The 27,128-nt window shown below is 35.8% G+C and overlaps 2 protein-coding genes across 9 annotated transcripts in view; one reads left to right on the top strand and one right to left on the bottom strand.

The window, feature by feature from the left end:
* Window positions 1-27,128, bottom strand: part of LOC143244401 (uncharacterized) — an 85,319-nt gene that overhangs the window by 1,027 nt on the left and 57,164 nt on the right. For 5 of the 6 annotated variants that reach the window (XR_013025053.1, XR_013025051.1, XR_013025063.1 and 2 more), the window contains exons 4-5: window positions 5,126-5,352; window positions 402-589 (exon numbers count right to left, since the gene is read on the bottom strand). Coding sequence is in view for 1 of the 6 variants with exons in the window: in XM_076489011.1 (XP_076345126.1) it covers window positions 5,126-5,352 (227 nt within the window). In the remaining 5 variants the exon portion in view is untranslated. The remainder of the gene's footprint in view (window positions 1-401; window positions 590-5,125; window positions 5,353-27,128) is intronic. The other variant, XM_076489011.1, reaches the window with a different exon arrangement.
* Window positions 1-27,128, top strand: part of LOC143244389 (potassium voltage-gated channel protein Shaker-like) — a 254,174-nt gene that overhangs the window by 203,981 nt on the left and 23,065 nt on the right. For all 3 annotated transcript variants that reach the window (XM_076488966.1, XM_076488986.1, XM_076488976.1), the window contains one exon: window positions 6,442-8,001. In XM_076488966.1, coding sequence (XP_076345081.1) covers window positions 6,442-7,966 — 1,525 coding nt within the window. In that variant the 3' untranslated portion in view covers window positions 7,967-8,001. The remainder of the gene's footprint in view (window positions 1-6,441; window positions 8,002-27,128) is intronic.

Raw genomic sequence — 27,128 nt, 5'->3', positions numbered from 1 at the left:
ACCATAAGACCGGGAAAAGAAAAGTTCTTGTAATAAATCATGGATACTTGAAATATTATTGTAAAATGTTCAGAGAATCTTGGTGGATTTTGGCTGGTTTTAACATAAAACTTGTATTGATTCCTTCTTTATCTCACATTTTCAGTTTGACCACTGTAACACAACTGTATATTTTAACGTGTAGATACGTTTCTTATAATTACAATGGAAAGATCTTGTGGTTTTATTCATGATTTTAAGCACATTCGTATCAATAATATAACCTATATTACAGAGTTGACGTATTAGGTTATTGTACTAAGTGATGTCTTTTTGCCCATTTTCAGTTTTATATTTATAATAAAGTAAATGATTTAAATATTTGGCTGCATATCAGCTGCAATAACTTTGAAATTACTTACCGGTTTAGATGTGTCAGAATTGATGAAGAGTTTACTCTTTTTGATTCAAACTTTTAATTTTGTGGTACCTGTAGTGACAACAATTTGGGTCCCCCGTTAGTATAGTGGTAAGTTTACGCATTGACAACGCTATAATCAGGGGTTCGATTCCCCTCGGTGGGCTCAGCAGATAGCCCGATGTGGCTTTGCTATAAGAAAAACATACATACATATAAACATACATTGTTAAGCACAAAGCCACATAGTGAGCTATCTGTACTTTGCTTACCACGAGTTTCGAAACCTGATGTTTAGTGCTATAGTCTCCCAGAGTTACCGAGGGGGGGGGGGTACTATATGGATTCATAATGTACTAATTTATTTATCTCCATTAATACTTTGTTCGTACGTTTGTAACATAGAAACTTATGCTACATTCATTTTTATACAGTTAAAAGCTTTAAATACCATTATTCATGTTCAAGCTCCAAATATTTTGTCAATTTGGGTGCTTTAATGCATTAACAAGACTGATGTACAGTGTTTGCTTTAATGTATTAACAAGACTGATGTACAATGTTTGCTTTAATGTATTAACAAGACTGATGTACAATGTTTGCTTTAATGTATTAACAAGACTGATGTACAATGTTTGCTTTAATGTATTAACAAGACTGATGTACAATGTTTGCTTTAATGTATTAACAAGACTGATGTACAATGTTTGCTTTAATGTATTAACAAGACTGATGTACAATGTTTGCTTTAATGTATTAACAAGACTGATGTATAGAGTTTGCTCTAATGTATTAACAAGACTGATGTATAGAGTTTGCTCTAATGTATTAACAAGACTGATGTATAGAGTTTGCTTTAATGTATTAACAAGACTGATGTACAGTGTTTGCTTTAATGTATTAACAAGACTGATGTACAGTGTTTGCTTTCATGTATTAACAAGACTGATGTACAGTGTTTGCTTTCATGTATTAACAAGACTGATGTACAGTGTTTGATTTAATGTATTAACAAGACTGATGTACAGTGTTTGCTCTAATGTATTAACAAGACTGATGTACAGAGTTTGCTCTAATGTATTAACAAGACTGATGTACAGAGTTTGCTCTAATGTATTAACAAGACTGATGTACAGAGTTTGCTCTAATGTATTAACAAGACTGATGTATGGAGTTTGCTTTAATGTATTAACAAGACTGATGTACAGTGTTTGCTCTAATGTATTAACAAGACTGATGTACAGTGTTTGCTCTAATGTATTAACAAGACTGATGTACAGTGTTTGCTCTAATGTATTAACAAGACTGATGTACAATGTTTGCTTTAATGTATTAACAAGACTGATGTACAGAGTTTGCTCTAATGTATTAACAAGACTGATGTACAGTGTTTGCTTTAATGTATTAACAAAACTGATGTACAGTGTTTGCTTTAATGTATTAACAAGACTGATGCACAGTGTTTGCTTTAATGTATTAACAAGACTGATGTACAGAGTTTGCTTTAATGTATTAACAAGACTGATGTACAGAGTTTGCTTTAATGTATTAACAAGACTGATGTACAGAGTTTGCTTTAATGTATTAACAAGACTGATGTACAGAGTTTGCTTTAATGTATTAACAAGACTGATGTACAGAGTTTGCTTTAATGTATTAACAAGACTGATGTACAGTGTTTGCTTTAATGTATTAACAAGACTGATGTACAGTGTTTTTCTTGGGTATTTTTTCAAAATGACGATGACAAATTCAACCATTTTGATTATTCCAACTATCAAACTATGTTAATACACGTTCGTTAAACACTTAGTACAAGTGGAATAAGTTTAGTCAATGTGAGCTACATTACGATTTAGTTTCATAAACTCCAGCGACTCTACGCCTTAATTTAAAAAAACACTAGGGACAGGGCCCGGCGTGGCGATGTGGTTAAGGCACTCGACTCGTAATCCGAGGGCTGCGGGTTCGAATCCCTTTCAACCGTAGAGGTGTTATAATGTAACGGTCAATCTCACTATTCGTTGGTAAAAGAGTAGGCCAAGAATTGGCGGTGGGTGGTGATGACTAGTTGCCTTCCCTCTAGTTTTACACTTCTAAATTAGGGACGGCTAGCGCAGATAGCCCTCGAGTAGCTTTGTGCGAAATTCAAAACAAACAAACAAACTAGTGACGGTGAAATTTAAGCACAATTTAATTTCTTAAACACTAGCTACAGTAAGATTTAGTTTAGAAAACACCAACTACAGTAAGATTTAGTTTAGAAAACACCAGCTACAGTAAGATTTAGTTTAAAACACCAGCTACAGTAAGATTTAGTTTAAAAAACACCAGCTACAGTAAGATTTAGTTTAGAAAACACCAGCTACAGTAAGATTTAGTTAAAAAAACACCAGCTACAGTAAGATTTAGTTTAGAAAACACTAGCTGCAGTAAGATTTAGTTTAGAAAACACTAGCTACAGTAATATTTAGTTTAGAAAACACCAGCTACAGTAATATTTAGTTTAGAAAACACCAGCTACAGTAATATTTAGTTTAGAAAACACTAGCTGCAGTAAGATTTAGTTTAGAAAACACTAGCTGCAGTAAGATTTAGTTTAGAAAACACTAGCTGCAGTAAGATTTAGTTTAGAAAACACCAGCTACAGTAAGATTTAGTTTAGAAAACACCAGCTACAGTAAGATTTAGTTTAGAAAACACCAGCTACAGTAAGATTTAGTTTAGAAAACACCAGCTACAGTAAGATTTAGTTTAGAAAACACCAGCTACAGTAAGATTTAGTTTAGAAAACACCAGCTACAGTAAGATTTAGTTTAGAAAACACTAGCTGCAGTAAGATTTAGTTTAGAAAACACTAGCTACAGTAAGATTTAGTTTAGAAAACACCAGCTACAGTAATATTTAGTTTAGAAAACACCAGCTACAGTAATATTTAGTTTAGAAAACACCAGCTACAGTAAGATTTAGTTTAAAAAACACCAGCTACAGTAATATTTAGTTTAGAAAACACCAGCTACAGTAAGATTTAGTTTAAAAAACACCAGCTACAGTAAGATTTAGTTTAGAAAACACTAGCTGCAGTAAGATTTAGTTTAGAAAACACAAGCTGCAGTAAGATTTAGTTTAGAAAACACCAGCTACAGTAAGATTTAGTTTAGAAAACACCAGCTACAGTAATATTTAGTTCAGAAAACATTTGTGAAAACTCGTTAGAGTAAGATACAAATATAAGTTTATGTACGAATGCCACCTTATATGTGGGCTTAATGTGTTTTTTTGATGAAGGATGGAAATACATATATATCAGATTTTGAAGAATATTCATCAAAATGATTGAAAAACTGTAGAATCGGTAAAAACGTATTTTTCTTTTTTTTCCACATATGAACAAAATACTTGCTTTTTTACAAACATTGTAAACTCCAAAGTGTTCGTTCATTTTACCTACATAAAATATATGTATTTCACCAAATTATATCTCTTTACTTGTTGAACACTAATTTCGTAGGAGTAAATTTTGAAATAACTTAAATATATATTCAATATTATTACCATTCATTATATAAACAAAAATGATGAAGTTAAACAATGAATACTTGTCATTGTATTTGTTCTTTTTTTATAATTGATATCTCTGCATTATTAAAGACCATAATTATCAGTTTAAATATTTTTAATTCGTAACGTTAAGCAACGGCGTTCCTATCTGTAAACATTTTAATTCCAAAATTACAATGTTACCGGAAAAGCTTCTGTAAACACGGCAGCTTATAACTTTAACACTTAAGCACCTTTGACTGTAAATTCTGAAACTTTCAGTTAAAGCTCGATTTGGTATCCAAACGGATATACTGTGTCATAAGTAGAGTTCTGTGAGTCATTTGTCTCAAGAAATGTTGCAAAGACCACATGCGCTCGATAATGACAGGAACACGATCTGTACAGGTAGCAGCTTGTTTCTTAAACTATACCGATTGCTTGAGCTCAACATTAAGTGTGTACATATTGTTTGTTTTTCTTAATTTCGCGCAAAGCTACACGAGGGCCATCTGCGCTAGCCGTCCCTAATTTAGCAGTGTAAGGTTAAAGGGAAGGCAGCTAGTCATCACCACCCACTGCCAACTCTTGGGCTACTCTTTTACCAACGAATAGTGGGATTGACCGTCACATTACAACGCTCCTAGTCGTCACCACCCACCGCCAACTCTTGGGCTAATTTTTTACCAACGAATAGTGGAATTGACCGTCACATTATAACGCCTCCACATCTGAAAGGGCGAGCATGTTTTGTGCGAGGAGTATTTGAACCCGTGACCCTCGGATCACGAGTCGAATGCCTTAACCCACCTGGCCATGCCGGGCCCAAGTGAAATGAAACACAACGGTTTTGCATATAGAAAGTAAAGTAAAAGATCCGTACTGAGAAAGTATAGTAAAGTATCCTTTTAGATGTTTTATTTAAAAATATTTTACAAACAAACTTGGTTTTAAAATGTAATAATAGAGAGATTAATTAGACAGGTAAGCCTTGTTTGAGGTAAATAATAATGAAATAGTAATGAAATGATAATGTAATTCTTGAGTGTTTATTACATGGTTAATATTATCTGAAGTCATGCATTGTAAACGAAGTTTAATTTTTTTAACTTACAAATAAAAAGGCTTAACTCATCAATAGTTGAAAACCATATCTTTTACGTACTTCAGAAAATATGTTTTACGTACATTGTAAAAATCAACAGATGTTGTCCTTCGCGCTTGTTTATTCAACAAACGGACAGGATACTCGCAAAACAGTTTTTCCGTTTTATATCTTCCCGCCTGTTTAGATGCGAGCTCAGCATTTTCGGCTGGGAAAGGGTTGTAGCCGAGACAATCGTTGGTGGTCGCTCTTTGCCTTGTACTATGGGTCACTGACCTGGCTGTTTTGATGATGCGTGGCAAACAACGTGCTGTTAAGATAAAAAAAAAAACAACTAAATATAATGCTAGGAAGAACATTAGACTTTATAACGATGCTTTACGATCGTATTTATCTACTCAGAAAATCACTTTTGAATATTAGTGACGTCATACTTTATAAAGATAGATAATTTATTCATTCAAGTATAAACAAGTTCAGGAACACACACTAGTCTCACAGTTGGTTAAAAAGACGATTTTTAAGATTAGACAAATCAGTTATTTATAGACAACATAGACAAAATTAAAATGCTTGTAATACAATGGTTTTACCAATTAAAACAAACGTGAACTGCTGCCTTTACTGGTAGAACTTGTTTCTCTTGCATTATCTACAAATGATAGGCTCTCGTAACTCTGCAGAAGTAAGGAACTGATAAATATAGCTCTTTAAACTCATGATTTCGGACTTAATATTAGAAGCGTAGTTTTTCGTTTCTGTATACACTATGCAGTGCTGAGCAATGATTGTAGTTTTTATCATAACCTTAGAAAACTATTCATGGTGTGTTTTGAGTGCGACGCCAGTGCTGCTAGCGTCAGAAGGGCATTCACAAAGCGCCACTCGCTCGCCTCTAATCAGCCAGACTAGCCCATATCGATTCAGTCAAGTTGGTAGATTCGCGATCCACGGACAGAGCAGTTCCAGTCAAGTTGCACCTCTCGCTATCCAGCAGAACACGGGTGTGACGTCATTGTGATTGGCGGCGTGTATGTCGCGCTGCAGCCCGGCAACCGTTTCATGAAGCTGTTTAACAGTCCAGGTAGTTTCCCGCGACTTCTGTTTGGATCGCGTCACTAGGGCCAGTCCGGCAGTGGCCATATAAGCATTATCACCCTGGCAGGTGTAGTGGGTTCCGTCCGAACTGGCATCAAAATTCTCACCAAAATTTCAAAGCTACAATTTGGTGATAAGTGGGGATTATCCCCCGTGCTGCGGCCGCGGCGGGCCGAGAAAGGCTACCGGCGGCCGTCAGCCAGTAAGGGAGAGATGGGTAGTCAAGACACTGGTAACGGTAGTTTATTTCACTTTCCGGCTACACGTCGTAACTCTTCGTCTTTGTCCCGTCCTCACCCAGGTCCCTGCCGAAACTCACTGGTGACGAAAACTGTTGTGACGGAGATGGCTTGCTAGGACATCAGAGTTTGGGTCAGATCAACTGCAGCGGCAACTTTGAACCCATCCCTCACGATCACGACTTCTGTGAGCGAGTCGTAGTGAACGTTAGCGGCCTACGCTTCGAGACCCAGCTCCGGACGCTGAATCAGTTCCCCGACACTCTACTTGGTGACCCAGCACGACGTATACGGTATTTTGATCCTCTCCGGAATGAATACTTCTTCGACAGAAACCGGCCATGCTTCGATGCAATCCTCTACTATTATCAAAGTGGCGGGCGGCTTCGGCGACCTGTCAACGTACCTTTGGACATATTTGCAGAGGAGATTAAGTTCTATGAACTGGGCGAAGTGGCCTTCAACAAGTTTCGGGAAGACGAAGGATTTATCAAGGAAGAAGAAAGACCTCTTCCAACGCACGAACTTCAGCAAAAAATGTGGCTACTGTTTGAATACCCAGAAAGTTCACAGGGGGCGCGGCTAATCGCCATTATTTCCGTCGTTATAATTCTCTTGTCCATCGTTATATTTTGCCTGGAAACCTTGCCGAATTTTAAACATTACAAAGTCTTCAATACCACTAGTGGCATTCTCAAAGTTGTGGAAGACGAAGTGCCCAAGCTGATCGAGCCTTTCTTTTTGATTGAAACCTGTTGTATAGTATGGTTTACTTTTGAGCTGTTGGTTCGCTTCCTGGCCTGCCCTGATAAAATAGCCTTTTTCAAGGACGTGATGAACTCCATAGATTTAGTAGCCATCATTCCCTACTTTATCACCTTGGGTACAGTGATGGCCGGGGAAAACAACCGCTCCCCTGTCCAAACGAATGAGAGGGTCAGCAATAACCAGGCCATGTCACTGGCCATTCTAAGGGTTATCCGTTTGGTGCGAGTCTTCAGAATTTTCAAACTATCCAGACACTCCAAAGGTCTCCAGATCCTGGGTCGAACACTGAAGGCGAGCATGAGAGAGCTAGGCCTACTTATTTTCTTCCTCTTCATAGGGGTCATCCTCTTTTCTAGTACTGTCTACTACGCTGAGGCCGACAACGAAAGGTCCAACTTCAAATCCATTCCGGATGCCTTCTGGTGGGCTGTTGTAACCATGACAACCGTGGGTTATGGGGATATGTGTCCTATAGGTGTGTGGGGCAAGATTGTGGGCTCTCTGTGCGCCATTGCAGGTGTGCTGACCATAGCGCTTCCAGTTCCCGTGATCGTATCTAATTTCAACTATTTCTACCACCGAGAGACCGACCAGGAGGAGATGCAATCACAAAACTTTAACCACGTGACAGCCTGTCCCTACCTGCCAGGAACAGTGGGGTTAAAACCCCGTCGCGACTCTTTGAGTGAGTCGGGGTCGGACATTATGGAGCTTGAAGAAGGGGTTCTTCTCAGCTGCGACCATTTGGACAAGAAGCCCAACTATAAGCCTCAACCAAGTAACAACATTAGTGCCGTTGCTATAGAAACAGATGTATGATAGCAGTGCAGTGGCGGACAAGTGGACCTTATTTCGTATCCTTTTATAATGATTCTTAATATTAAGGTAAAATATCAGAATTTTCTCTTTCTAAAGAAAGGTAAGTTTGTTTTTTATTGATATTTCTACAAAATACAATTTCTGGTCAAAGCCACTAAAGGTGAGTGCGTCAAGAGGGTGCATGTTCTCTATATCGTAACGTTTAGATCAGTGTTTTAAGCAATATTTAAGAAAAGTGTTTAAAAATTCACTTGCACTTATATCAACCTTCTAATCAATGATATCTAATTCTTCAGTTAATGTTAACTGTACCTAATTTGTTCATTAATATTGGTTACGCACACAAACTTTTACACGTTCATGATCTTTGCTTTTATCGTTTTTTTAAATAACATTGTTCTTGTTTGGAATTATTTTATTTAGAATTGACAATAGAAATAGGGCGAATTTGCCAAGCTGGTTGCGTTTTGAAAGCATTTTGCTATTTTTATTTTACAATGATCAACGGTTAAAGTTATATTAGGTTCGTTTAGGTTAGAAATGTTTTATGTTAAGCATTATTCTCACGAAATAGTTCAACGTGTATTTCCTATTGATGGTTGAGATATACAGTGATGTTAAATTACTAGTGAACGTCAAGACAGTCATGGCTCTGTAATTTTATTGCGATTTGAATGATTAAATTTTATCTCTTATAACATATAAGGCTGTTAGCGAAATCTTAAAGCATTTTTTGTCATATTAATTGCTATTTATTAGCAAGTATTGTTCATTTTAATATAGTTTAGAAATAATTTTGTTTTATTAAACAATATTATAACTATTTGCTGTTTTAAATTACTAAGTATATATATGATCTCTCAAGGAGAAACGTTATATGTAGAATTAATGTACCGGTAGAACCTTATTTTTTATTGCTAAACTATCTACAACGTTCTTAACAGGCGCCTGCACAATGACGTCGTGGAACTGGGCGTGAACAGAGAATCGATCATACCAGATCAAAATTAAAGTATGTACATTCGAAGTATAATTCCAATTAACTGTTTGGTTATACAAAGTAGAATAAAAAGCCGTTCTTTTTTTTTTTTGTCAAACATTTGTATTAAAAGAAAATATATAGGAAACTATTGAACCTGTAGATAACTCTAGTTCGCCTACTGGTAAATGTAGCTTCTCCCTGTGATGTATACTTTACTGTATAACAATAACATTGTGCGGTAAAGCACGCATTGCAGGCGCCTATACCTTTATAAATGCTAGTGCAATCCCGGCTTTCATTTCAAGCTCAATGAGAAATTATAACAAAGAAACTGTTGAACGTTGACTTCAAATATGAATCATTTGTTAATCACATTGACGAACAAAAGATAAACCTTTTTTTTTTGCTAATTTGTGTGTATTTTGGCATTTTTTCAGAAACTAAATTATTGGACATCAAAAGTAACTTCATAAGCATATTAAAATACAATGAGATTATGCTAATTTTGTAACCAAGTTTCATGTAAGATGTGTTTATGTTAGGATTAATGCATTAATACTTTTTTGTAGTAATTATTTTTGTTTGAAATAAGAACAGTTTGTGTTTAGTTATGAGTACAGTAATTTTATACAGGAGTGTGTGTGCGTGTGTTTTCTTTTAGCAAAGCCACAAAGGGTATCTGCTCAGCCCACCGAGGGGAATCGAACCCCTGATTTTAGCGTTGTAAATCCGGAGACATACCGTTGTACTAGCGGGGGGCTTTATACAGGAAAATATAGATAAAAAGAATTATAGCTAAAGTAAGAAACAACATAACTTGAAGAAATGGAAAAACTGTTGTATGCTAATCATTCCAGGCTTAGTTTGAGTAACTTAAGTCGGTCATGTTATTTTTTAAATAAGTTTGTTTTACATTGTAAACAGTTACAGTTACGTTATTAGTACATTAATTAGGCAGTTTTATTGCGTTTTGTTTTCATTTGCGAATATGAAAACTTTCTTAGTAATAGATTTTAGTAAAACGTTCCGATATGTTTTGTATTTAAACGAGTGTATAGTCACAAACATTATGTTTAACTGCATTGTCTAATTTCCATTTCTGTCGAGCTTATGATGAAACGTGGTATTTTTTACAAATAACTTGTAACTTTCCTTCCAACACTGTTAAACTCTTACCCATTCTTCCCTAGCTTTGTTTTTAATTAATTATTTTATTTTGTACTTATTTAAAAATTGTTATATTATCTTCGAATGAGTCGTTAATTAAAACGCTAAATACTTAAGTATTTTCTAAAAATATCGCCGTCACACACGGTGTATTCTCTTTAGAACTTTCATATTTGATACAGATTATTTTGTTATAAATACAAAGATGTGGAACTGTTTTTTTTGCCTCTGACAGTTTTTGGTTTATAAATACAAAATTATTTTTAAATACACACACGCGCAAAATTTTTTTGTCTGTCAAAATGTTTGTCACAAGCGCACAAAATTAGTTATTTTAACATTTACACGTGTCTGTATGAATACGTGTATTTTTAAACACCATTTACATGTAAGATAGTTTCTTAAAATATTGTTACCATCACATAGAAAAGTTTGATCTCTCTCGCTGAGTGGTATTTTCAAAGTAGCTGTCTAGTGACTATTGCCGTATTGTTTCATGTTCGTGTGTGAGAATAGACCAAGGTTTGTTTTTATTCTTCCAGAAATACTCTAAGGAAAACATTGTTCGTTTGATATATGGTTTTGGTTTTTACAAATGTCTACATAGTAACAAAATCTCTATTTCGATCTATTGCACATCTGACTTATCTAACATTATTCTTATGTCCTGTTAGTGCACTTTACATGATCTGTATGAATATAAAGCTAGCGTAAACCAGTGAATCAGAAAAGATGGTACATCATTCTGACGATGCCATAAGAGGGAAATCGTGTATAGGTAAGCCATCATGGAGTGTTGTTTTTTTTCGGCATTATTTGTCTTGCTCTATATATATATAAAATGGAATTTTTTCACTAATGGTTTGTATGTTCGTATTATGAAATATACTCTTTGGAAATATATTTGGAAACATATTGTTTTCGAGGCAAAGCAAAGAGTAAAATAAAACTTCCATTGAATCTTTTAAAGACAATTCACCCAGAAAGCAATAGGGTATAAATAGACAGAATCATTAGAAAAGTGAACGTCAGATTTGTAAGACTAATGTTGCGACTACTAACACGACACCGTAAGAGAGAGTTTTTGTTTCTGTTACAGATATTATTTGTATGGGATAATCACTGACAATGGTAGCAAGTATGGCTGTTAAGATGCGACTGTTATAATCAAAATTAACGGTTTAACGTGTTCCAGCTACGACATAAGTAGTCTAATCAAGATTTTCTTTTTACTTGAAGACCAATCTGTATCCGCTTGGTTTCACATACAAATACCCATAGAGAACCTGTGATAGTACCAGTTATTTTTCATTGAGAAGAACATTTTTATACCCAGTAAAGGTGTGTGTAATCCATTACTTATCTACATACTACTAATTACGACGTAGCAACTTCACCTAACATTTGGAACATTTATAGTTATATTAGATAAAACACCTTAACGGCTATCAATGGGGTAAACTTAAAAACACTTCAAAAATAATGAATAAGTTTTGCTTACTTCGAAATGATGCAACTGTCTGTAAACAAACATAACATGTCAGTATTTTCATGTGAAGTATAATCATCATATAACTTGAATTATATTCTTAAAATATGTAATTTCAATTTACTGCGCAATATAAACTTACGGTTTGGAACTTTTGAAAAAAATATGTAGCTAAAGTGTTTTCCTCTGTAGAGAAACACGTGTGAGCGTGTACACACAAACTAGAATCGTGCAAAAAACAACGCAAAGGTCTATCTGTGCTCTGCCCACAGACAAACCGCTGTGCCACTGGCGGGGGTGGCATATGATAAAATGAGTAAGTGTCCTATTTTTCTTATAGGCGTTGAGTGAGTGAGTTGCATGATTCTATTTAATATATATGTTCCGTATCTTATAACACATTACTATTTGCTTTGTTTTATGCATAATGTAACTTCGGTTGCTACCACCTTGTATGCTAAATGATTTGACAGTACACAAATTATATCATTGGATTTAGGTCTCGTTTGGTATTAGAATTCTTGTTGCATGTGCAAATGTGGAATAAGTAGAGAAAAGTGAAATTATGATTCCCAACACGCACGAGAAGTGTTCTTGGTGCAATCTGGAAATAAATTGAGTTCAAGAGGTCAATATTGCAGCATTTCCTTTTTTCCCTAGAAAATTATGAAAAGTACGTTCACTGAAACTGTGGTTATAGTATCTGATTTCTGCATGAAATATCATAGTTACGTGACCCAAAGTTCAGTCATTGCAGTTTATAGTACAATTGGTAATCTATTTAGCAAAATCATTTAGTCAACACTAAGTGTTACGAAACTCTTTTAATTCCACTTCACAAGCTTAAGAATTGAGTTGGATGTAAAGGATTAGAAATCACCACTTCGTGTAGTTGAGGTGGGTATAAAGGATTAGAAATCACCACTTCGTGTAGTTCAGGTGGGTGTAAAGGATTAGAAATCACCACTTCGTGTAGTTCAGGTGGGTATAAAGGATTAGAAATCACCACTTTGTGTAGTTGAGGTGGGTATAAAGGATTAGAAATCACCACTTTGTGTAGTTGAAGTGGGTGTAAAGGATTAGAAATCACCACTTCGTGTAGTTGAGGTGGGTATAAAGGATTAGAAATCACCACTTCGTGTAGTTGAGGTGGGTGTAAGGATTAGAAATCACCACTTCGTGTAGTTGAGGTGGGTGTAAAGGATTAGAAATCACCACTTCGTGTAGTTGAGGTGGGTGTAAAGGAATCACCACTTCGTATACTTGAGGTGGGTATAAAGGATTGGAAATCACCACTTCGTGTAGTTGAGGTGGGTATAAAGGATTATAAATCACCACTTCGTGTAGTTGAGGTGGGTGTAAAGAATTATAAATCACCACTTCGTGTAGTTGAGGTGGGTGTAAAGGATTAGAAATCACCACTTCGTGTAGTTGAGGTGGGTGTAAAGGATTAGAAATCACCACTTCGTGTAGTTGAGGTGGGTGTAAAGGATTGGAAATCACCACTTCGTGTAGTTGAGGTGGGTATAAAGGATTATAAATCACCACTTAGTGTAGTTGATGTGGGTGTAAAGGATTAGAAATCACCACTTCGTGTAGTTGAGGTGGGTATAAAGGATTATAAATCACCACTTCGTGTAGTTGAGGTGGGTATAAAGGATTATAAATCACCACTTAGTGTAGTTGATGTGGGTGTAAAGAATTATAAATCACCACTTCGTGTAGTTGAGGTGGGTGTAAAGGATTAGAAATCACCACTTCGTGTAGTTGAGGTGGGTGTAAAGAATTATAAATCACCACTTCGTGTAGTTGAGGTGGGTGTAAAGGATTAGAAATCACCACTTCGTGTAGTTGAGGTGGGTGTAAAGGATTGGAAATCACCACTTCGTGTGTAGTTGAGGTGGGTGTAAAGGATTGGAAATCACCACTTCGTGTAGTTGAGGTAGGTGTAAAGGATTAGAAATCACCACTTCGTGTAGTTGAGGTGGGTATAAAGGATTATAAATCACCACTTCGTGTAGTTGAGGTGGGTATAAAGGATTATAAATCACCACTTAGTGTAGTTGATGTGGGTGTAAAGAATTATAAATCACCACTTAGTGTAGTTGAGGTGGGTGTAAAGGATTAGAAATCACCACTTCGTGTAGTTGAGGTGGGTGTAAAGGATTGGAAATCACCACTTCGTGTAGTTGAGGTGGGTGTAAAGGATTGGAAATCACCACTTCGTGTAGTTGAGGTGGGTGTAAAGGATTAGAAATCACCACTTCGTGTAGTTGAGGTGGGTGTAAAGGATTGGAAATCACCACTTCGTGTAGTTGAGGTGGGTGTAAAGGATTAGAAATCACCACTTCGTGTAGTTGAGGTGGGTGTAAAGGATTAGAAATCACCACTTCGTGTAGTTGAGGTGGGTGTAAAGGATTGGAAATCACTACTTCGTGTAGTTGAGGTGAGTGTAAAGGATTAGAAATCACCACTTCGTGTAGTTGAGGTGGGTGTAAAGGATTAGAAATCACCACTTCGTGTAGTTGAGGTGGGTGTAAAGGATTGGAAATCACTACTTCGTGTAGTTGAGGTGAGTGTAAAGGATTAGAAATCACCACTTCGTGTAGTTGAGGTGAGTGTAAAGGATTGGAAATCACTACTTTGTGTAGTTGATGTGGATGTAAAGGAATAACCACTTCGTATACTTGAGGTGTACGTGACAAATTAGAAATCATCACAGAAAGGTGGAAAAGAGGAACACTTTTCGCGTGGTTTTTATAGGGATTTATATGTATGTGTAGAGTATAGGAATCACGTTTTCTTTGAGGAATTGTGTTTTTGTAAGAAGGAAAACAGTGTAATACACTTGTTAAGGGGGCGTGACTGTGCATGAGAATGGACCAATATTTATTTCATTCATCTTCTCAAAATGGCCAGTATTGTCCGCTCTACGGTGGCCTTAGAATTATACATGTTGATAGAGATACATGCAGAATTTAAAACTCTTTCGTTTTACTGTGAATCTTGTGGGTTTATCTCTCACCATTATTATATCCTATAAATGCACGTCAGATAATTCCTATGATTGTTAAAGCTATACCAAAATGAAAGAATCAGCAAATATGATGTATCACCTGAAGCATGCTAAGTAATAATAATAAATCACGTATAGGTAAGCCATTAGAGGAACAAGAATCAATATAAAGTATGATATCGGGATAGGGAATTGTCCCTTTTAGTTCAGTATAAAGTATGATATCGGGACAGGGAATGTTCCCTTTTAGTTCAATATAAAGTACGATATCGGGATAGGGAATGCTCCCTTTTAGTTCAATATAAAGTATGATATCGGGACAGGGAATGCTCCCTTTTAGTTCAATATAAAGTATGATATCGGGACAGGGAATGCTCCCTTTAGTTCAATATAAAGTACGATATCGGGATAGGGAATGTTCCCTTTTAGTTCAATGAGCCGGATGTGAAAGTCAACTTAACAAAGCATAGCGAGGATGATAATTCTAGTTTACAGAAAATTACGTATAACTCAACATAGTATAACTTTATATAGAAAGTCCATTGTTGACGCCTAATTACGAACAATAATCATCCCAACAAAATATCATTGTTAATGTCGTCATTCATAACAATCATATTAACAAATGTCGCGCACACTAGACTGTATTCATAGGTAAGAAATACCAACAATAAGTTGTTCTAAGTGCTTGCTTGTCTTGATAAGATGTAAGTACAATATACAGTCAAGCTCTTTTCCCCCTTTATAAGGCCAATAATATATCATTGTTTATTGTTGAATAAATATTTTTGAAAGACAGGTAAGAGAATGAAAGTTTGATGTGGGTAAAACACAGACAGACCATTATGTGTAACTTAAAATATAATTCCAAACAAACATAATACTGTAATAATAATATTTATAAGGCCAGAAATTAATCTGAATTCACGTGTGCATGTTTACGTGACAAGGGTTTAAGTTATAAATTAAACACTTTAACAGACTTCGTGATGATGAGAAAACCCACTTGTAGAGAAAGAAGGTCGAAACGTTGTTCGCTGCTCAACAGTTTTCTCTATCCATACCAGCCGTTTTTACATACAGACTTTAACAGACTTGGTTAGAAAACGTTTAGGGCGCCCTCTTCTGTTACTCTGCAATACTAAAATTGTTTTATTATGAGATGGATCACAAATGTTAATGCAATACGTTTTACACAGTGTCTCTCTGGGTAAGAAGCAGTGGAACGTTTTCAAAAGAAAAGCAATACATCAGTTCATCAGGTTACGAATATGAGCTGTAGCTGACGTCATAGTTTACATTATATAAACGAGGTAATGTAATATCTGATGTAATATACTTGTTAGTATGACTTTCCGGGTAGGATGAGCGCCTTAGTTCAGGCGCACTAAAGTCATAACCGTGGCATGTGCCAACTTATCTGCCATAAAAACATTCTAATTTATCAACAGTAATATCGGATAATCTGTGTAAGTTAGAAATATATACAATTTATCAGTCATTAGAATATATAACCCAACAGGTAATATTTTCTTAACGCTCGACAACAATTACATACTGTATATCAAACTATCAGATGATTATAATAGTCGAAATGCTGAAATTCTGAACATATTAGACGCGGAAAAATTCCAATCTGAGTAGAACAGCGCAAACATACAAAAGGTCTAAAAACAGTACAAACTATAAACGTAAATCAGTCATAAACGCTGTAAACATAAATTAGTTTCAAACACATCATGCACTTGTAAATATAAATCAACTCCACAAAGGGGTAGAAATGCAAACGAAAATTATATCTAAACGCAGCATATAACAGTAAATATAAATAGGTTCAGGATACGGCAGACAATTGTAAACGTTTAATATTTCAAAAGTCAAAGAGCGGTTTAAGGATAGTACAACGGTTAGGGTGAGTTTGGCGTTTTATGGCGCAAAGCAATTAGGCTATCTGCACACAACGGTTAGAAGTACCATAAACAATTTTGAATTTACGAGATCTTTAAATCTACCGTGTGATTCGTGTTGTCATAGGCGCATATCCGTGTATCATCACGGATCATACATTTTGAATGTCAGAGATGTTTATTATACTTAATAATATCACGTAGTTTACTTGGAATATGCTCAGTTCCTTTGTTTGTTTTAAATACAAAAAACAAACACACTTGAAAACACTGGAATATCGACACTGTGCCCATCGCAGGTATCGAATTTTTATTTATGAACTTAATTCTTTATAACCACAAACATTATGGGATACAATTTATTTTTCTTTATCAGGTAGTTCACTGAAAACCTTGATACTCCAGTAAAATTTATCACGAACATTTTTACTAGAAAGCATTTTGACTTAGTTTTATTTCTTACTATTTCATAAGAGCATATTTACCGGGACTGCAGGTAACTAATATAAAGTTTTATTTATAGCTAAAACATATGCATTCAACATTGTTAATGGGGCGTTAACAGGACGTATGTGTATTAATTTTTGTCATCAAGTCTTTATGTTAGAAAAGTAAATATTAGTTGTTATTACCGTGTAGTAAACTCATTCGTTATTGGTTGCTAGCACAGTTCCCATGAGTAAAAACGCATTCATTATTGGCTGTAAACACAGTTTCCATGATTAGTAATTTTTATAAATACCAATGAACATACTGAAATTAGTTTTTAAAGATAACGTTCAGCCGCTTAGGGTAAGGGAAGAGCTTAGTCTGCAGGCTTACAACACTAAAAAACTAAAAATTGAGTTTTTACACAAGGGATGGGTAATGCGTAGATGTCCCATCATGCAGCGGTGTGCTTAACAGCAGCAAACCTAACAAGATGTTTATAAACATAAGATTGTACTGGACAAGCAAACAAACAACTCATTTCTCAACAATAATTCACAAATTTTGCACCACCATACCTTCCATATCATTTTCTAAATATTTTTCATTTAAGCGGATATACTAACAAAAGGTGACTATTTTTCACTTATACTACAACCAGGTGGAAGCGACACTCGTAAACGTTTACTGGTAAAATGGTAATAAAGTGAAAGCAAATGTTTAAGATTCAACCACACAACTATTTCGTACAAAGCTTCGTCACGTGACAAATTTTACTATCAACTCAGCTGTACCGACTAAAGCTGGCCGTGTGCAAAACTTAAATGTCGCCATCATGTGGGATTTGTTACTTGCTGGCTTATACGAGCTCCAACTTTTCACTATTTTGTATAATATATATTCTATATCTAACAATGAGACATATGGGTGTTGTTACCTGATGGCTTATACGAGCTCCAACTCTTCACTATTTTATATAATATATATTCTATATCTAAAAATGGGGCATATGGGTGTTGTTACTTGATGGCTTATACGAGCTCCAACTCTTCACTATTTTGTATAATATATATTCTATATCTAACAATGAGACATATGGGTGTTGTTACTTGATGGCTTATACGAGTTCCAACGCTTCACTATTTTGTATAATATATATTCTATATCTAACAATGAGACATATGGGTGTTGTTACTTGATGGCTTATACGAGCTCCAACGCTTCACTATTTTGTATAATATATATTCTATATCTAACAATGAGACATATGGGTGTTGTTACTTGATGGCTTATACGAGCTCCAACGCTTCACTATTTTTGTATAATATATATTCTATATCTAACAATGAGACATATGGGTGTTGTTACTTGATGGCTTATACGAGCTCCAACTCTTCACTATTTTGTATAATATATATTCTATGTCTAACAATGAGACATATGGGTGTTGTTACTTGATGGCTTATACGAGCTCCAACGCTTCACTATTTTGTATAATATATATTCTATATCTAACAATGAGACATATGGGTGTTGTTACTTGATGGCTTATACGAGCTCCAACGCTTCACTATTTTGTATAATATATATTCTGTATCTAACAATGAGACATATGGGTGTTGTTACTTGATGGCTTATACGAGCTCCAACGCTTCACTATTTTGTATAATATATATTCTATATCTAACAATGAGACATATGGGTGCTGTTACCTGATGGCTTATACGAGCTCCAACTCTTCACTATTTTGTATAATATATATTCTATATCTAACAGTGAGACATATGGGTGTTGTTACTTGATGGCTTATACGAGCTCCAACGCTTCACTATTTTGTATAATATATATTCTATATCTAACAATGAGACATATGGGTGTTGTTACTTGATGGCTTATACAAGCTCCAACGCTTCACTATTTTGTATAATATATATTCTATATCTAACAATGAGACATATGGGTGTTGTTACTTGATGGCTTATACGAGCTCCAACGCTTCACTATTTTGTATAATATATATTCTATATCTAACAATGAGACATATGGGTGCTGTTACCTGATGGCTTATACGAGCTCCAACTCTTCACTATTTTGTATAATATATATTCTATATCTAACAATGAGACATATGGGTGTTGTTACTTGATGGCTTATACGAGCTCCAACGCTTCACTATTTTGTATAATATATATTCTATATCTAACAATGAGACATATGGGTGTTATTACCTGATGGCTTATACGAGCTCCAACTCTTCACTATTTTGTATAATATATATTCTATATCTAACAATGAGACATATGGGTGTTGTTACCTGATGGCTTATACGAGCTCCAACGCTTCACTATTTTGTATAATATATATTCTATATCTAACAATGAGACATATGGGTGTTGTTACCTGATGGCTTATACGAGCTCCAACTCTTCACTATTTTGTATAATATATATTCTGTATCTAACAATGAGACATATGGGTGTTGTTACTTGATGGCTTATACGAGCTCCAACGCTTCACTATTTTGTATAATATATATTCTATATCTAACAATGAGACATATGGGTGTTGTTACTTGATGGCTTATACGAGCTCCAACTCTTCACTATTTTGTATAATATATATTCTATATCTAACAATGAGACATATGGGTGTTGTTACTTGATGGCTTATACGAGCTCCAACGCTTCACTATTTTGTATAATATATATTCTGTATCTAACAATGAGACATATGGGTGTTGTTACTTGATGGCTTATACGAGCTCCAACTCTTCACTATTTTGTATAATATATATTCTGTATCTAACAATGAGACATATGGGTGTTGTTACTTGATGGCTCATACGAGCTCCAACTCTTCACTATTTTCCTGTTTTTTAATTATACTTTACTCTGTATGTGATGACAAGACACACGAGTGTTGTTACCTTCAATTTCAAGCCTTCACCATTTTTATGTATTATATTTTCCTATATTATTTACTAATGAAACATTGTTTTAAGGTTATTTGCCCACCTTAATACGAAGTGAAAAGTAGACAGCATTTTATACATAGTTTACCAAATATTTTTTTGCTTGTTGAAGTTTGAAACCCCACGGGCAGAAAGCTTAAATGTTGTTGACTTCTCTGTCAAGATTATGGACAGAGATAAAGGTAATAAAAAAACGTAATAATATTTACACACAACTGTCAAACAATTCAATAAAAGTTTGTGCAACAAGGATCGGTTTTGCTCAAACTAGGGAGATATTTAGGAGTTAGTTTGTAATGACTTTTCTGAAGTTTATTCGTGACTGACGGCTGATCCAAGATTCAGATAATCTTTTTACTATCACGTTTCCTCGAAACTTAAATCAAAATCATATTTTAGTATAATGCTCAATCATGACTTTTTTATTCTTTGGAATTTTACTTATTTCTCCAATCGTTGTATTTGACCTTATTTCTGTCAACGGACGTCAGATACTGTTATTCTAGTATAATCAGTTCTTTATTTGAGTAACCACCAGCTGTCAATAAACTATTGTCAATCCACTTCATACTGGCCCGGCATGGCCAAGTGTGTTAAAGCGTTCGACTCGTAATTTGAGGGTCGGGGGTTCAAATCCCGGTCGCACGAAATATGCTCGCCCTATTCAGCCGTGGGGGTATTATAATGTAACGTTGGTAAAAGAGTAGCCCAAGAGTTGGCGGTGGGTGGTGATGACTAGCTGCTTTTCCTCTAGTCTTACACTGCTAAATTAGGGACGGCTAGCGCAGATAGCCCTCGTGTAGCTTTGCGCGAAATTCAAAACAAACAAACTTTCTTCTGTGGTATGTTCGAATCTGATTTTTCAAAATTGAATTTTCATAAATTTAAGTCTCATTGATACGAGTTTGTGATCAGTAATGTAAGTCAGGGACAACCAAACTGTCGTTAAAAAACCCACTGATGGTTTCGGGGATGGATTATGCAGTCATATATAGTAAAGTATGAACCTGTCTTACTACAACAACATCGCGTAGCGGTGGTTTAGGTTGAAATTGATGATCAGAAAGGTCCGTTTTTCTTCACCCCACTGCTTGTTTGAGATTTAAAGGGCGCCAGATTTGGAGTTAACAATAATAACCGTGATGGAGACATGCTACTTATTTCAAAATTGTATATAAACAATCTGATTCTAAAATCTATTTGAGGAATCAAAGTATCAGAGCACTGCTAGATTTTACCAAAACAGATTATGTCAGTAAGTTCTCTTATACCCCTTTCCCTAGTGGAACATTGATCTAAAAAAATCGCCTGTTTCCTCAAGCGTAGGTTGCGATTTAGAAACATTTGAGACTCGTAATACAAGTAATATACTTTAACGCACGTTTCTGTTGTCCGGGTCTTGAACTCATTTAGATGTGTAAACCGTATTTGGTCACATAAATGAAACAAAGCTGTCAGATATTCAGACCATCAAACTTGCGATAAAGCACTGCTCAACAAACGCCGTGTCATGGTTTGTACAGTTTGATTCTATGTTCTGGTTGCTTTTTTAAGCTCCTGGGATTAGGTTATCTACAATGTCTTGCATAACAAATGTTAGTTTTTGTAGTGACGGTGAAAAGGTGGGGGGTAGCCTGGCATGGCCAGGTAGTTAGAGACATTGGACGCGCTATCTTGGGGGGGTCGCTGGTTCGAATCACCGTCACACTAATCATGCTCGCCCTTTCAGCCATAATGCGATATAATGTGGCGATCGATTTCACTATTCGTTGAGAAGAGTATGACTGTTGAAGTGAGTTTTTCTACATGGGACCGGTGCAGTTTGACAATAGTATGACTGTTGAAGTGAGTTTTTCTACATGGGACCGGTGCAGTTTGACAAGAGTATGACTGTTGAAGTGAGTTTTTCGACCGGTGCAGTTTAGAATAAGATCAGCTAATCGTAAACACAATAAGCATTTTCTTTATAACTTTGATCTTGTACAATGAGGGCCATAACTTGACGGAATTTCGTAGTCTACCCGAAAATAAGTTTTCTTATTTCAGTCACTTGGTTGCTCTGATGTTCTTTATTTATATTTCTCAATCTGTAAAGCCTATACATTTATATATCATTCTAGTCATCCGGCAGCTCCTTCGCCTATCAGTTCATTCTGCTTTCCAAGTTCAATGTTAGACAAATGATGTAACACACGTCTGTTAAAACACAGTGCCAAAAGAACACTAGCATCAAGCAATTCCAATGTCAACATATTGATACTCGTATAAAAATACCAGTTCTCTGATTTAGCAACTTTATATCCTTGTAACAATGATCATTTACTAAAACGCTTATCGTGTCTGAAAGAAAAATTTATTAATGAAGTTTTCAAATAGCAACTTGTAGAATAATAGATGTATTTCGGTTTCGTCTCAGTAATAAATGTTGTCCCACCAACAGCGGTTTCAAAACTTTCTATTGTTCGTAAGATGGGGTGGGGTGGAAATGGAAACGTCTGCCAAAAAAGTTTTGTTCAACCTTTAGTTTAAATGTGACCAATTCGGTGACAAATGAAAGAAATGTGAGCCTTGTTTCTGTGTAGATTTGTACTAAAAAATGTTTGGAAGATAATCCCCTCGTATTACCCTTACGTAGGTGGCGCTTGCTACGTAAAAGTTGGAAGGTTCTGTAGTTGTATCTACAAGTTTAGATGGTTTACCTGCAGCTGTATGTGTCTGTAGTTAGACAAGTTTCGAATGTAAAAGTGAAACGTATATGAGGTTACCATCTAAAGTGATTTCCTTTTGTATGTTTTCTCAAATCTGTGACTGAAAAATATTTACAAATGAAACAATAACACAAGTATACCATGAATAAGTGTCCAGTTTATTCGGTAGTGTAACGTTGTATACTCTGCTTTTGTTCTTATAATATTATTTAACCACTTTTTCGTATAGTGCGTTAACCTGTGATAATCCGCTTGTACAGGTTTAATCATGCGTGTAGTCACTGAACCGCCTACGGTGTCCCAGTGTTAAAATTCAGATCTAGATCTTCTGTGTCGGGAAGATAGCCCACTGTGCTTAAATTACAAACCGTTGAAGAAAATACCACAATATGAAAGCGATTCTCTCACCTCCCACCCCCACAGTAACACAGCTGAATGTCCACAGCTCTACACTGCTAGAAACCTGTCTCGATACCCATGACAGGCATAGCACAAATAGCCCACTGTGTAGCTTTGTGCTTGACGTCAAACTAATGTATTAAATATACATATATATGAACAACGCTTGACATATTTTCTAGTTTCGTCTTTTGATAGTTTTCCTATGTAGATTAACTTTCAACCGGAACAGTTATTATTAAGTGCTTTCATAGTTTTGTTCTTAAATGAACACAAACTTATGCCGAGATGTATTATGATTTGTAAGTACTATTTTAGGGGTTTGGACATTTTGCATCATGCGCAGCTCATGTAGTTCATTTAGGAAGTATGAACAAAATCATACATCTATACTGTATGATTGGTTACTTTATTTGATAAGAAACGAGTCGTGGTCGACTTATAACCTTGTCATCGATAGCCCTCAATCCTATCTGTCCACAATTAGTAATTAGCACTAATTATTAAAAAATGTAGGCCCAGCATGGCCAGGTGGTTAAGGCACTCGACTAGTAATCCGAGAGTCATGGCTTCGAATCCCCCGTCACGCCAAACATGCTCGCCCTTTTAACCATGGAGGAATTATAATGTGACGGTCGATCCCACTATTCGTTGGTAAAAGAGTAGCCCAAGATGGCTAGCTGCCTTCCCTCTAGTCTTACACTGCTAAATTAGGAACCGTTAGCGCAGATAGCCCTCGTGTAGCTCTGCGCGAAATTCAAACCAAACAAATTTAAAAAATAAGTTATCAGAAATGCTTATTAGATTAATTAATTATTTTGAACAACATAAAAAATATTGAGTTTCCTCGTAGCTGTAACTTCGGCCAAGTTCAATCCAGATTTAAAAAAAATAACGTAATTTGAATACAAGTTAAACATAAAAAAAGGATATATAAAGGTCAGGGAGAATTTTGTTTCTTAGTAATGTTTGTGAAATGGACTTTCAAGGTAGTCTCAACTATTGTACAAACACTATTAGTTTTAATAAATCACATTCTGACGTTATTCGTGGCTTCAGTAATACTATATCCAGACGCCCTTGAAATCTTGCAACAGCTTTTAAATCGAAACTGTCCGCGAAAGGATAGTCCTTAGGGCGTTATACTTATCGGGTTGTCATGACGACCAAAGATCTTTCTCTTTATAGGATGTTGAAATGTACGAAGAGAGGTGAGAGATATATGGCAAGATATGGGCAACTAATCTGTATGGAAATTAATAACAATAACTCAATTTGTTGCTGAGAAGTTCGTTATAGAAAGTACAAAACAGTTAAATTATTTTATAATGAGACAAATAAAACTGTCTTGTTTTTAAACCATAAAGTAATTTCATACAGTAATAAAAAAAATCAAGAAAACTGCACGTGTTTTCCTCCACGTTCTTCTTAATTGTGGCGTGGCAAAGCCAGGAAGGTTAGGGCACTCGACTCTTAATCTGAGAGTTGCGGGTTCGAATCCCCGTCACACTAAACATGATTTTCTTTTAAATCGTGGGGGCGTTATTATGTTACGATCAATCCCACTATTCGTTGGGAAAAAGAGTGCCCCAAGAGTTGGCAGTAGGTGGTGATGATTGGCTGGCTTTCCTGTAGTCTTACACTGCTAAATTAGGGACAGCTAGAGCAGATAGCCCTCGCGTATCTTTGCGCGAAATTCAAACCAAACGATTAGAAACAAATTATTATATAAAAATCTGTATCCTTATAAAATGTTAACACCAGACTCAGTTGGCCATCTAAATCTTTCAACAGCATTCAAATTATTGGTGTTTAAACAAAATTCTCTTTTTATTTCTAATTGTAACAACCAAACTGCTGACATTTAGTGCTAGACGATCAAATCATTGCTTTCAATCGATCGTCCAACATGGCTAGGTAGTTAGGTGTGTGTGTGTTTTTCTTATAGCAAAGCCACATCGGGCTATCTGCTGAACCCACCGAGAGGAATCGAACCTTTGATTTTAGCTAAATCCATAGACATACCGCTGTACTAGCGGGGGCTAGGTAGTTAGGACGCGTACTCGTAATCTGAGGGTTGTGGGATCGAAACACCCCTCTCATCAAATATGCTCGCCCTTTCAGTCGTAAGGGTTTTATAATGTTACGATCAATCCAGTTATTCGTTAGTAAAAGTAGCGACTTTGTGATGGCTAGGGCAAATAGTTCTCGTATAGCTTTGTGCGAATATCAAAATAAAGTTTCTAATAAAATAATCAGTTTTGACGGAATTATTGGAGACAAAAACAAAGTATTAATATTATGCGGCGTTGTTATCGACTTCTATTTTAATTAGAGTGTTTGATGCTTATCTGTGTTGTAGTGATTCGGAGCAGCACCACTCCTATCAGTTGATTGGTCAATTTGGTTTGCAAGACTGCACTGCGAAGTTGGTAAGTGGTAGCACAACTATCAAAGCTTCTTGTAGAAGAAAGGATACTTAGTATCACACATTATGAAAAAAACATCAAACATCATATTTCACATTGCAATACGGATCCAACGTAACTCGGTGGCGAGAGTGCCAGAACCATCAAAAGGAGGATTTGTGGTTCGCGTCTCCTTGCTACAAAAACCGTACACAGCCATTTGGAGCCGTGACACAATCTGTTTGAAGAAGGCTTTTTTTGTATGAACTATTCGCGCTTTATATTTATTGGTGACTACGTTTAGGTTTCCTTTTCGAGCTCTTATTCAAGTCTGAGGTGTCCTGTCTTTACATGAATCTGGGAAGCTACTGGTATTTCGTGCAATTGGTTTGTGAAAACCACTTGCTTACCAAGCATTTCGATTTATTATCTACCGTTTAGTTCCTATTTTTAATCGTACTCGTCTAGGTACGTATCGTGGTTTAAACCCAGGAATGGTCAGAATTTTGTATTTCTCTTCGCCCCGCACTACTTTATTGATCGATTTTGTGTCCGCTGTGTGAGTTAATTAAAGTATTTAGCGATGTTTGGTGCTGAATGGTTCTTTACGACTTACCACCTTTATCAGTAAAGAAAAGTCCCGAAGAGTTAAACCGGAGAGATTTTTTTGTGTTGTTTGTTGTCGCCTGCACTACGATTTTGCATAAACAGAATATCGTTTTATATAGTGCTATAGAACGCGGTTGTAGAAGAGAACTCTCTGGTTTGCTGCTTCGTCATTGGTTGATTTGGTGTTGTGTTCATCTTGCTGGAGGTTTCTTTATTTTTCGTTTTGACAGATGGTTCCAAATTTTGCTCATCTCGTCTGTTATTTTGCAAAAACGTAAGTAAAACATTTCCAATAGAAACACTTCTTTGTCACATTTATATTTAAACCTAATGTTCATTCATCTTCTTCGAAATCGTTTTATTTCTACTACCTGAATTCGCATATTCCGCGTGAAGAAAACCAGACAGGGATTCCAAGCAGAGACCCGCATACCAAAACAGCTACTATCACTTTTACTAGTGTCTAATTCTGATCTCTATTAAATTGCTTGATTTTATAAATGGTACTTGTGGAAAGTCAGAGATAAGTATTTCTTTGTGAAGCCCTGACCTTCTACTATTTATATTCTTAGAGCTTCTTGAATTTTCCAGTGCCTTTCATTGTCTAATAAATTTAAATAAACCAGTCTTGTCCTGCATTGCACCACTATTCAGCAATGACTAGTTTTCTGGATACTAATCTTGTTTCATCTGCATGTTCTTTGAACTTTTGTTAGACAGCACTACCTGTTTCGCTAATGTGAGATCCACATAACTACGGGGTATACTGTACACGACGTATCTTAATTTTTAGGAATTTTGGGGTTTGTTTAACTGCTTTGTTTAACTGTTTAACTGTGTTGCTGAAAGTTTTTCTGATTTACAAATTTTTGGTGTTAAATTATTTGCAGATCTTGCTTATTTTGTAATTCTTCTGATCAAACAAAGATTTTGCTTCTTTTATTATATAAGTTGGTGTTTTTCTTTCAGTGATTGAGCCTTCTAGAACAGCATTTAGCCCCCCGCTAGTACAGCGGGGGGCCTCCGGATTTACAACGCTAAAATCAGGGGTTCGATTCCCCTCGGTGGACTCAGCAG

Source organism: Tachypleus tridentatus, chromosome 1, assembly GCF_004210375.1.
Source record: "Tachypleus tridentatus isolate NWPU-2018 chromosome 1, ASM421037v1, whole genome shotgun sequence".
In the NCBI taxonomy this organism is placed as follows: domain Eukaryota; kingdom Metazoa; phylum Arthropoda; class Merostomata; order Xiphosura; family Limulidae; genus Tachypleus; species Tachypleus tridentatus.
This window is presented reverse-complemented; position numbering and strand designations above follow the sequence as displayed.